The 12,876-nt window shown below is 41.1% G+C and overlaps 1 protein-coding gene across 2 annotated transcripts in view; it reads left to right on the forward strand.

Moving 5' to 3' along the window:
- slc39a10 (solute carrier family 39 member 10) overlaps window positions 1-12,876 on the forward strand; it is a 33,602-nt gene that overhangs the window by 4,506 nt on the left and 16,220 nt on the right. For both annotated transcript variants that reach the window (XM_078263228.1, XM_078263230.1), the window contains 2 exons: window positions 8,375-9,721; window positions 10,962-11,139. In XM_078263228.1, coding sequence (XP_078119354.1) covers window positions 8,375-9,721; window positions 10,962-11,139 — 1,525 coding nt within the window. Of the gene's footprint in view, window positions 1-8,374; window positions 9,722-10,961; window positions 11,140-12,876 lie in introns of those variants that run through there.

Genomic DNA, 12,876 nt, shown 5'->3' on the forward strand with positions numbered 1-12,876 from the left:
AAACTGGTTTGAATTTATGCTAACCGGTTGAACTGGTATTTGTCATATGTCGTCTTCAGGCAAATTCAAAAGTAGCTGACATTAGCAGCTTGTGCCGGGACGCCACAAAATCCATTGGTAAAATTCGGTATACCGGTTCAGTCCGGTGTTTAGCTTGATATACAAACCGGTTTGAACATTTTTAAATCATCCCAAGCCTATTAACAATCTCTTATTTATCTCGCTGTCTTCAGTGATTGTCAGCAAAGATGTTTCTCTTGAACTCGGGTGTCTCATCTGTCTCTTACTATCCTGAATTTCACAATACAAAAGCAGACCATGGTCCTCTGAGAGGGCTTTCACACCTACCTCGTTTGGTCCGGACCTTCGGACTTTTCAGTTTGATCCTAACCAAAAATTACAGGTGTGAAACCTCCCCCGGACCATGGTCTGGACCAAACAGCTGAAATTTGGTCCGACCAAAACAGGTAGTCTCGGTCTGGATCAAACTGAACCGTGGTCCGGTTCGTTTATAGCGTGAAAGCATTTTTTTGGATGGTTCGGACTTTCGGACCAAATACAAGAAGCTCTGGCAGGCTAACATCGTGTTATAAGACAATGGAAGCTCCTTTTAAGGAATAGCTAAGTGCTTAGTGTGTAGGCTACATGAGAGTGTGTGACGGTGAATGCGCTCAGAGCAGACAGCTGTCGGCTATCAGAGCTGAGAATACATCAGCAGTTTATTTGTTAAGTGGTATTAAGTGTACAGTGTAGGTTTCCGATTGTCTCTGAATAAATGCTGCAGAAAGAAAGTTCCTGTGTCTTGCTTCTAAACACTGCAACAAAACAAAAAGAGCAGCAGCAGTCAGTTGAAAAAACTCCGACGCAGAGAGAGGATACGAGAGGACAGGGAAGCCCGTCTACAAACCAATCGATTGGAAGTATCTGGAGACGCAGCTCACGTATGTGATGACGGCAGGATGTAGTTTTGTCACGTATAGATCTTTAGTACGCTTGCATAACTGCAGTGTGAAACCAAAACTTACCGGATCAAATGCAAAAACCTAAACCTTGGTCCGGACCTTGGTTCGGACTTTCAGGTTTTAAAACACGTTTGGACATATATTTTTCTAAAGCAGATATCTTCATCAGTGGCTTTATTGATTTTAATGCAGGTGTACAGAGAGGCTGAGAGTGCATGTATTTTGTAAGAAATCTAAATATCAGATCAGGATCATTGGCTAAAAAAACATTTATGTCTTTTTACTTGTTTTGGAACCGTTTGATTCCGTTTTCTGAATACCAGAAGTGATTTGTATCCTTCATTCCTCTGTCCGTTTCCCTGCAGCCACAGGCTCGATACTGAGATGGGAAGGATGTGTGTATGGTCGCGTGGTAATCATATGAAACAGCTTAAGGGCCAATCTTTAACAACCTGGAAAAGACATTGTGACGCATGGAGTAAGATTTATAGAAAAAGGTTTCAGAAATGACAGAAATAAGATCTATGATTTTTATGTTTAAGTTTTAAAGTTGCGTTTTGCAGTTGTTTAACTTGGTTACTTGACAAATTGTTTTGACATAACACATTAATGCTTATGTCACATAGTTCGAGAGACTATTTCAAATGATATATGCAAATAGTCATTCTTAAAAGGTTCTTCTATTTTTTGTGTTTTTTTAGGCTTGCTGCAGGGGAGTGAAAACCACAATCAAAATAGTTTTTACAATACAGAACTCTCTTTAAGTAAACATTTAATTTATTAATCACGAGAAAGCTGATTTATAAACCTCTTAAACTCTGATTTACCCTTAAATTAGTTCCAAAGGTTAGCAAAAAACGTTTCCACTTTCTGACAGTATAACATGTACATTTTCATTCCAATGTATTAAGTTATGCTGCCGTTAATGAAATCCTTGAAAATCTTGTCTTGTAATTCCAGTGTGCTGGCCTCACAATTCTTCCTGACTTATTTAATATCTTTGAAAACTTTGTGGTTTCCAAATAGACCTTTTTCACACCAGACCTTTTGACTTGAAATAGTGGGAAAAGCATGTTACTGATAACATTAGCAGTGAATCTGTTCTATTCAAGTGTCCCAGTAAGCCACGACAGTGTGACAGTGAGCCAGCATGAACAATACCAGGACCCTGAAACTGAAGCAGCTAAATGGAATTCAGCCATCGCCAATTTTATTATTGATTATTATTTTTATTAGGTCACACATACACATCAGTACTGTTTTATGTGCACAGAACTAAGCTGACAAATCCTGCTTTAAAATAGGACCAGGTAACTGCTTACAAGTTTCAGGGGTTGTGCCCAAATTATTAAAACAAAGACACTTAACACAGATTTGGCGAATAGGACAGAAGGAGTATTTAGACATGTGATTTGTGATGTCCGCAGACCACTGGCTGTTTATTACGTCATGCTGGTCACTGTCAGCTTTCATGTCCTTACTGTTTTCAAGATATTTGAGTTTGTTATGCCATTCGGTGGGGCATAACACAAGGGAGGTGTTATTACATAAAAAAGTGACTAAGAATCCACAACTGTCCTGGGCGGTGCTAGGCCCAAGATGCAGCAACAGTGCCCTTGCAAAATAGATAGCAGAAATAGCTGAAGGGGAGGGAGATCACATGCCGAAGGTCAGGCTTTATCCCAGTAATGTAAATTCGTTGAGCCAGGTTAATGACAATCTCAAAATGTCCATAAAACAAGTTTTCCCCATAATATTGCTAACCAAACTGCTAATGCACAATCCTCACATGCCTGTCTGTGAATGAGCCACTGGTCATTTATTGACCAGGAATCACTCTAAGTTACAATTGGATTATACATGTTGACTCCTCTTTTAAATGGATTGTTCAGGAGAGTACTTGAAGGCACCATAGGCTGGTCCCTATCCTTCCCACAACAATACTGTCAGTTGTAAATGGAAATGAAGTATAGACTGCACAAATAAATATAGTTGCCAAATTTTACACATTATATCTGGTTACAAAGAGGTTGTCAAATTATTACCTTTTGTGACACCATGAGCACTGCGACAGATATACATGCACGCATTATTGCACAAGGAAACCCAATGATCCAAAGATTGGAACAAATAGCTTAGGCCCCAGAGGGTTAAGGTGGCCTGGCTTTAAGGTGGACCAGCTGTTCTCATTTTGGTGACATCCTCCTCCAAGTTTTAGTCATCTCTCTCTCGCCAACCCAGGAAAAACCCTGATTAGCTACAAAACCTAAACAGGATATTTTGATTCATGGTCCTTAGTTATTCATTTATGATCCAAACTTTTTTCACAACTGGACTTTTTCATAAGTTAAACACTTGCTACAAGTAAAACTAGCCTAAAGCCAACACTGTTAGTTACTTGTGTTTTTCATGGTGGCTCTGTAATTGTTTAGAGGAAACAGTGAGGTAAATCTATGATTTATGGGCTTTTTCAAATGTTTTGCGAATAAAGTAAGACATTCCACTTTCAAATTCACAGTGTTCACATGTGTTTTTTATAGGGCTGTCAGCATTAACGCGTTAATCGCAATGCAATTAAGGGCCGAGCATAATGCATTAATTTTTTTTAATCGTATGCCACCATTTATTCATTTATTTTCACTTCACTTGGCTTTGCGTCGTGCCTAACAGGCTGCTATTTTGCCGTACTTCCTCGTAACACATCCTGCTGCTGAAGGAATAGCAACGCAGATTTTGGTGCCTCATTCTGGTGCCACTGATATGTCTGCACTTCTCTCTGATGCTCTTAAAACAGACGTTACAGGCATCAGAAACATTGCTGCATGTGACGCTAATTAACACTACACTCGACAGCAGCTAACGTTAGCCTACCGCAAGCTAGTAGCTGAATTAAACACGGTTACAATGCTGACAGCTAACGCTAAACGGTGTAAAGTGTGACTGTATTTCACTGTAGAGGATTCAACACTGGGCTGCAGCTGCCGTTGTCGGAAAAACACAGACGGTGCGTTCAATGAAACTGGTAATTTACAGCCTCGTGGTGCATTCAAAGTTGTTGTTAAATGCCCTTTATTAATCGCGATTAACTATAGAAATTCAACGATTAATCGCGATTAAGAAAATGTAATCGTTTGACAGCCCTAGTTTTTTAGTATGTACAAAATATGATTATCATAGAAACATTTTTTTTTTTATATAGATCACATCGGTAAATATCAGTTGTCGGCCATAACCGCATCTTAATATAGGTTATCGGTATCGGCCAAAAGTTTCATATGAGTCCATCCCTAAATCTGGTTATACACACAATAACACACAATTAAACTCTCGTACTAAATAGGCATTCTGGTGTTTTCCCCCAAAGGCCAAGCACAACAAAGACTCCAATCAGGAAAACACAGCAGGCTCTGTTGCTTTTCAGAGGGTGTGCTCTTAGAAATAGGTCCTGGTTGGCCCCAACCTATCTGCTGTAAGGTTCATAGGTCACTGTTGTCTCATGTTTATAAACACTGTCTTGTCGACAGCCGTGAAGTAGGCTTGTAACCACACTTACCGTCTGCAGCCTTGAGTCAGAGCGGCATCATTCACTCCTTAGCCAAAACTTAAATTTCACACAGTGGTAAGTAGCTTCGTTTCCAGTTTCTAAAGTTAACTTTAAATGAGAGTCGAGTAGGTGTTAAGTAACCGATTTTATTTTATTTATACATATTTTTTTGAAAAATGTTTGATTTGTTTGCGGCCTTTTGATGGTTTCAAATTGCATCACACGGTTTATCACCTGGATGACTCAATATAAGAGGGCAAATGTTGGATGTAATTAAATTTTATAACTTTAGTTTGTGCAGAAATTTCAGTGACAGCTATAATCCTTGTCTACATTTTGATGGAAGAATAACCCATAATACGACATTACATTTAGCGCATACACACTTTAAAATACAGATACCAAACACTGCTTTGACACAAGTTCTTGATCTTGTTATCTGGGGGAGAAGGGAGTCCATAATGAGCTACTAGTCATTTGCTGATAAGCTGATGTCGTCTGCACGATGATCAAGGCTTTGACGAAGAAACAAGGGCTTTGTTCTAGCCAAGCTGAATCTTTTCGAATTGTATTCTCTGTCAAATGTTTTTGTGGGATGAATACAAATACTGTATAGTTAGGGATTAAAAGATTTTGTGTTGGATAGATCGGTAAATTGTTGCGTTTTTCACACTTTACCAAAAAACAGGATGTTTATAGTGTCCTTAATGGGCCACAACCAGCCGTCTGGAAAAAAAAAGCTAACAGCCAATTTTAAGTCTATCACCAATATGCTCTGTTTTAAAATGGCATTATTGTGTAATGTTATTTAAGTGAACTTTGACTTGTTTTTTGTATCTCTCTTTTTAGTTTTTGTTTAGGAATGTGTTGTATCTTCTTGTGGGGATCCAGAAAGAAATCAATGCATATATATTGTGATCTTTTGTTGTTGTTGTTCCCACAAGCCTACAGTTTGCACTATGTTGTAACTGCCTTGACAACTGTGAGGAGCAACTATCACCCTCTTCATGTTTTAACATTTAGCTCCGTAGCTGTTGTGTCTGCACAACACAAATCTATTCCCTCAAGATGTGTATGTTGTAAATCCAGTATAAACTTAGCTAACAAGCTGGCTGCCAAAGGGGTGTGTGTGTGTGTGTGTGTGTGTGTGTGTGTGTGTGTGTGTGTGTGTGTGTGTGTGTGTGTGTGTGTGTGTGTGTGTGTGTGTGTGTGTGTGTGTGTGTGTTGCAGCATTTTGCCATTATCCAGCAGTATTCCTCATCTGACCTATCTTTACTGCTCCTCCTCCCCCCTCACGCATCAACCACCCACAGGCTTCACAAGAAACCTTATGAGGATCATTTGACTGGAATGATATTGCTGCTTCAGGCCTTTTAGAGTGGGGGGGGGGGAACAAGCAATTTGTTACATAATTCAAAGTGGAGAGTTTGTTGTGCTCCAGAAGGCTCCCTAATTCAGATTCAGATGTTATGTTAAGCTAAAGGTAGCAGCTTAGTTTTTTTTTATGAATGGTGTTATTATCCTAAATCTCTTTCTGTGTTTTTTTTTTTATTTTATTTTTTATTATTATACAGTATGTGAACTAATGTAGACCCTGTTACACTGAGAGATGTCAGTGTGCCAGTGCATCATTGCTTGGGAAGCTCTTATCGGGTGTTTTAAGGCCGATTTTGATCACTGATCAGGAATGATTAATCTGACACAAGTCTTTCCTGTTCATTCTTTTCCACACGAGTGGAAAAAAAAGCATATTTTCCTCTTGTCTTTTACCCGTGATCATTTTGAGTTTACTTTGACTAATCTGTCTAATTTGACACGTGTGTGAATGTGTAAGAATAGTACTGTTACATTCAGCAACCGTGCCTTCTTTTCTTTTTGTTTTTTCTTTCTTTTTCTTTTTTTTCTTTTTTTTACAGCTAAGGTCATTGCGGCAGTTTTATTATGTTGCGAAATTCGAGTCCATAGTGATAATTACAATCAAATAGTAATTGAAAACCAACTTAATGAGGGTTTTTTTAATGAGACTTTTTTTTCCTCGATATAATGCTTAACAGTCGAACATATTTCCTTGCATTGGACATCAATTTGATTATTTTTTGTGATGTTTGCATACTTTTCTCATATTGCGATATATATATATATATATATATCAATGTCAGAAAAATTTGAATATTGTGGTATTTCAGTCAAACTTTCAATATGCTGATTTTCTGGGCAGCAGAGCATTTTAAATCATAGATGACAAAACAGACTTTTTACTTGTCTTACGCACCTGATAAAAAGGACAAACAGGATACAAAGTTACAGTTGCCCGACTATAACAAATTGATTCAGTATATGAAATTATTATTAATTTATTATAGGCTAAATTCAACTAGTGTGGTAACAAAGGTTTGTGACACAATCTCATACATGCACCTTCTCAAATGTTCAGCACAGCCTAAAAACTGTCAGAAGCCATATTAAATAGAGATTGTATAACATTTCTGCTCATTAAAGGTGCCGTAGGTAGGATTGTGAAGATCCATCAACAATTTCTCAGTCCCTCCCCCCTTTCTGCTAAAGCCCAAAACTGTCTCCTAAGCCCCTCCCCCCACAAGGGAGAATTAATGCGTGTGCATGAGCAGTGATTGACACGCAGTTAGACACCAAATATGACAGAAAGTTAATTTTATAAAGGCAGTTACACACCAACCAGATGGCTGACCCTCGGCAGAAAAGGCAGTTGGACTGATCAGTCTCCCCGAGTTGGTCAAAAAAGTGCCTCGGAACACACCAAAGCAACGAGACATAATACGTCTCCATAGCAGCAGGCGGCACTAATCTGTATTGTCGCCCAAAAAATGAAAACCGGCAGCTGATTGGACGAACGAGTCACGTGGGTTTGTTTTCTCCAGAAATTCAAAGACAGACTGTCATGGCGGCTTGTTCAGAATGCGATCTCATATTGTACTAAAATAGTTCACTGAAACGTGTTTCTGAAAACATTTTAAGCGAGAAATAGGCCGTGCAGTTGCTGAATCTGCCTTCATTTCAGATCGACAACGGTCAGTTTAAAAGATTTTCGTCAGATTTTGAGAGGCTTAGTCACGCTCATTCCGCTCGCCATTTCCGGGTGAGTCCCGACTGCCCTGTCTCAGACTGAACATGTCAGGTCGGCCCAAATGAAGGCCGACAGCTCCTCCAACGGACGACGGCACAGAACAGACTGAACAGACTCGAGTCACCGACCTCGCCAGACTGTTCAACGGCCGATTATCGGCCTGGCGTGTAGCTGCCTTAAGGCTTACCTACTGCACCTTTTAATGAGATGCAGCAGTCGGAAGTTTCGAGACTGTTCTCTAGGCAACTACTGTCAGTGACATGGTTTTCGAACAGCAGAAACAGAGACAATAGCCAAATGTTTGTAAGTTGTGTAAGTGTAAGTTGAATAGATGGCGGTCTGCCATCTATACTGTAAGGTCTGCATTAAAAAAAAAAGACAACAACAAACAGATACATTTGTACGAACCTGACCGATACAAGCCCTGTGGGAATTTTTATAATTACAGTCCGGCCCGACCCCGGCACATGGGCTCCTCTAGTGAGGAGATATGAAGCAAGATGCAGCTGTTCAGAATCTGACTGTGATACTTAAGACATACAAACATTTAATAAAGCCAAAAAGACAATCTTTCAAAAACCTGCTTTCATTTATAAAATACTTTTGGAATTCTTATTCAGTGGAGCACTATGCGAGGAACATAAGCTCGCCAGTAAAGCAGTCTGGATGATGTTTACTTGGTTGCTTAAGCTGTTTTTATAATTATTTTGTATGACTGGCAAATAAAAGAGATTCAAATTCTGATACTGTTTCCTGTTTTGGCAGGGGGCCAGAAGTAAGGGGACAATGCGAGTCCAAGTACACACCAAGTTCTGTTTCCTGTGTGTGCTCACCTTCCTCTTCCATCAGTGCAACCACTGCCATGGAGACGGGCACAACCATCAGCACGGCGGACATCACCATACCAATCACAGCCACGCCCACAGCGACCTGCAGATTTCCGAAGCGCCATACGTGAAAGGACCCACTTTGTCCCCGGAGCCTGTAAGTCGCGAAGGGCAATCTCTAGAGGAGGAGCAGCGCTTCTACATCCAGCAGCTGTTCAGGCGCTACGGCCAGAAAGATAGGCTTGATTTCCAGGGATTTCAGAGTCTGCTGTTTAGCTTGGGCCTGGGTGAAGTGAAGGTGGTAGATGTAGATCATGAGGAGCTAGGCCATGACCACGTAGCACACCTCGACCTGGTGGATGTGCAGGATGGACTTCACTCACATTCATCCACCAATGACGGCCATAGCCAGGGTCACGGGCACAGTCATCCACACCACAAAACCGGCTCCCACCATCCACTCACAGAACAACATCCGACAAAGTGCAACCAGCAGACCACTGCTGCCAGTCCAGCTGCTGGTGCACCTACAGGACGTGATCACCATCATGGGCATGATGCAGAACATAATCATGATCACACCAAGGTAGAGGATAGTGACCATAAACACTCTGATGGACATGTGCAGGACACACATGGTCACAGACATAACAAGGAGCACAAACATGGGCAGGTACAGGTGGACTCTAACCACAAGGACTTGTCTTCTCAACCTCACAGTGATCACGGCCACAGCGACCACGACCACAGCGACCACGGCCACAGCGATCACAGCCACAGTGACCACGACCACAGCGATCACGCCCACAGCGACCACGCCCACAGTGATCACGCCCACAGTGATCACGACCACAGCGATCACGACCACAGCGATCACGACCACAGCGATCATGAACACGACCACAATATTGTCCCCGAAGTGCAGACAGGCACAGCCATTCCTCCCCTCAGCCAGGAACAACAGCTCTCTGCCCAGTCGCAGCCGTCCCCAGTCCCTCAAGTGCCACAGTCCACTCCTGCCACCACAGGAAGTCGGCCCAAGAAGCCGGGAAAGCCAGCCAGGGTCAGAGGACAGCGAGGGCGGAACAAAACTTCTTCTCCTCTCACACCTCAGCCTAATGACCAAGACCATCAGTCTGAACACAGTCATAGCCATGATCACAGTCACGGTCACATCCATTCTCAGAAAGATAAGAGGGAGGCACCAGGAGGGCCTGCCATCCCCACTTTGCCAGTCCCGGTCTTGTCTGGCCACCCAGAAGGAGTGGCTCACCAACATGAGGAGGTAGGACTTGTTTAAACACACTGACATGCAAGAAGCTCCACTGCAAGAACTTTTGTTTCATATATAAACAGATTCATATACATAGCACAGTTATCTGATATAGGACAAAACATCTTTTTTTTATTATAAAATGATGCAGCAAGTGTCCCGTTGATGGCCTGAGCAGTGTCTTAGCTATGTAATTCTCCGAAATACTCAGAGATTTACCACTATTATTTTCTGTCATGCTAACCTTAGTTGGTTTCCCGGATGTACAGTTGAGGATTAAAGACTGACATCCAGCACGTCTCTCACACGCTGGATGTCCCTCCCTTTCCACTGTCTCCCCTATCAATTTTCCAAAGGCACCGTCGCTGCATCTGGGGCTCAGCGCTGCCCAATAACGGTTGTGATTGGTTCAAAGAAACATGTCAGAGCGTTTCCCCCTATCCCAACATAGATAAGCAATGTAGCCAGACCACAGTCCAGCACTGACACAGCACAGTGGAGCTAACTCTAACCCTTGTTGCCATTCATTCTGACCAATTTTGGTCAAAGGAAGAGGAAGTTTGTTTGCATACACAGAATTGTGGAATAAAAAATCGGCACTATGTCCGCTATTTCTCTTAACTTATTCTCAGATGCATTCTTACGATCTGGCACCTGGTTGCTACATTTTTATAGTGGTTGATGCATAGAATAAGGTCTCGGACACAGCAAAATGAAAAGAAAAGAGGCAGAAAATACAGGCAGACGGCAGAGTCTCTGCAGTTACAGACACCGCCACACACTTCTGGTAGGTCATAATAAGTGATGATTGAGAGGGGCAAGGCAGCTTTATTTGTAAAGCACATTTCAGCAACAAGGCAATTCAAAGTGCATTAATAGCAGTTAAAAATATCTGCTAAGGGGGGTTACTTTTTTATTAGTCTGTACAATGTTTTGTTTTTTACTCATTGTGCCTTTACAGAGCTGGGTTTCATAGAAATTAGAAAGTTTGTAGCCCACTGCCGTAGCATAATCAACTTCTCGCCTCCACTGTCCATATGTCAGTATTGTCCAAACAGTCATGCATTTGCCTAAATACCTTGCTTTTACAGCCGCCTTTTAAGTCTACAGAGGTGAGTATTTGATATTAAAAGGATACATCTCGCATAGAGCTTATTAGTTTATATGTCACAGTATTGACAAGTTAGTTTTCAGTTGTTCACTGGCCAGTGGTTTCTTCCCTTTATACTTTACGATCTCCTTCTCCTCCCAGTGTTTGAACCTCACTCAGCTCCTCGCCTTCTACGGCCTGAGTCCCGATTCACTCATCTCGCCCAGCCAGTTCACCTACCTGTGTCCTGCCCTGCTTTACCAGATAGACAGTCGTGTCTGCATCCGCCATTACCACCAGATGGATGTGGAGCAGAAAGCCTTGGAGCCTGTCAGTTCCGGTAAGAACCGAGTATCTTAATGATCCAGTGCATTGTGACTGAAAAGACTAATAAGAAAAAAACATCATCAAAAACAACAATCATTTCAGCAAGCGTGAACCTCAACACTGCTAAGAGCCCTCTCGAAAGTACTTGAAACACCACTCAAGGTTTTACTCCAGACCCAGAAAGGCTAGCAGACTCTATGTCTGTCGGGTTGTTATTGTTGTGGATATACATATTAAGAATATGGACAATATGAAGGGTTTAACCTCATTAAGCATGTTAGTTTGATGTTTGCCCAAAGTGCCCCAGAGCCTGCAGCTCTTGGCCTAACCATTGTTCTGCATACAACTAAAAAGAAATTGCATTAACAGCAAACAAACATCAGTCCACTCTTCTAAAACAACACCCTTTTCCTGTGAAGTTTGTGTCCTCTTTTTATTTATTTTTCCATGCTTTTTTGAGGTGTAGTAAAACAAACAGTAGCTTAGATTGGGAAGCTCTATCACAACAACAACAACATCACAGGAGATTTCAGATTCTTTTTTACACTTTAAATGGATTTTAAAGATCAATAGCTCACTGCACAGCAAAGCAACACAGATGTAATGCTTAGATATTGCAAGTAATCAGTCTTGGAAAATTGTGTGATCTTCTTACCCATATTATTGCCAAAACAGAGTCACAATGAACTTAACTTTATTTGCACAATGGATCAAGCAACTGCCTTTAAACCCATCAGTACATGATCACATTTGGACCACAACATATGTTTGTTCAGTAGGCCATTGTTTCGTCTGAACCCAATAATACAGTGATATCATCAGGACTGTGAGCGTTTGGACCTCAGACAGTGACTCAAAACCCTAAAAAAAAAGGTTGAAGAAAGAAATAAAACCCTGAGAAGGTACGTTTTAGTGCTAGTGTTAGAGTAAATATGTTTACCCATAAGAATTTGGTCTATAAAAGTGAAAAAAGTTGGCTGTAAGTCTTTATCCGCTGCCATCAGCCAGAGACAACAGCTATCTTCATGAGCAGGAAACCACAGGGACATCACTAAAAACCATTAGCTTTATAATCTGATGCTATCAGCATGTATAACCTGGGGCTCCTCTTGTGGCAGACCTGCATGAAAGGATGCTTTTTTGAAATAATTAGTGATAATAATTGAAGTGAAGCAGGAATTGTAACCATAATCCCCTGAGTTTTTACACCATTGTTTGCTCAATCTTTTCTCATTTGTTGTACATTGATATGCTAGTTTTCTCTCATTGTCTGCTATCCAGAGCAGCAGTGAACACTCACCAGAGCCTAACGTGAACACTGGCATTAGTTTAAAAAAATATATTGAAAGTTAGTACAAGTTTCTTTAAGTAATTTGAAAACACAGCTGAAATCCTCAAAAACCAATGAGTAGGCTGTTGCTGACTAATCTCAAGCTTCTTGTATTTCTATAACACCAACGCTTAATTAACTTTTATTTACAGGTAAAGAAAGGGTAATGTCTTTGGATGTAAGAAAGCAGGCGTGGAGAAATGTTGGTTAGAGAGTTAGCTCTCCAGCTTTAAAGTCACACAAAACTGAAGCACAGTTTGCTAATAAAGGAGCTGTTTTTCCTGTTTGTTGTTCACCGTGCTCTTTGGTCTCTACAACACTTTGCCAAGTGTGAAACCACACTACCACCGACTTTTCGCAGTACAAACATCTTTGTTTAACCTTTATTCTAAGGTTTCTCATAACCCACCAGTGTTTCTT

Source organism: Sander vitreus, chromosome 11 (assembly GCF_031162955.1).
Source record: "Sander vitreus isolate 19-12246 chromosome 11, sanVit1, whole genome shotgun sequence".
Lineage (NCBI taxonomy): Eukaryota > Metazoa > Chordata > Actinopteri > Perciformes > Percidae > Sander > Sander vitreus.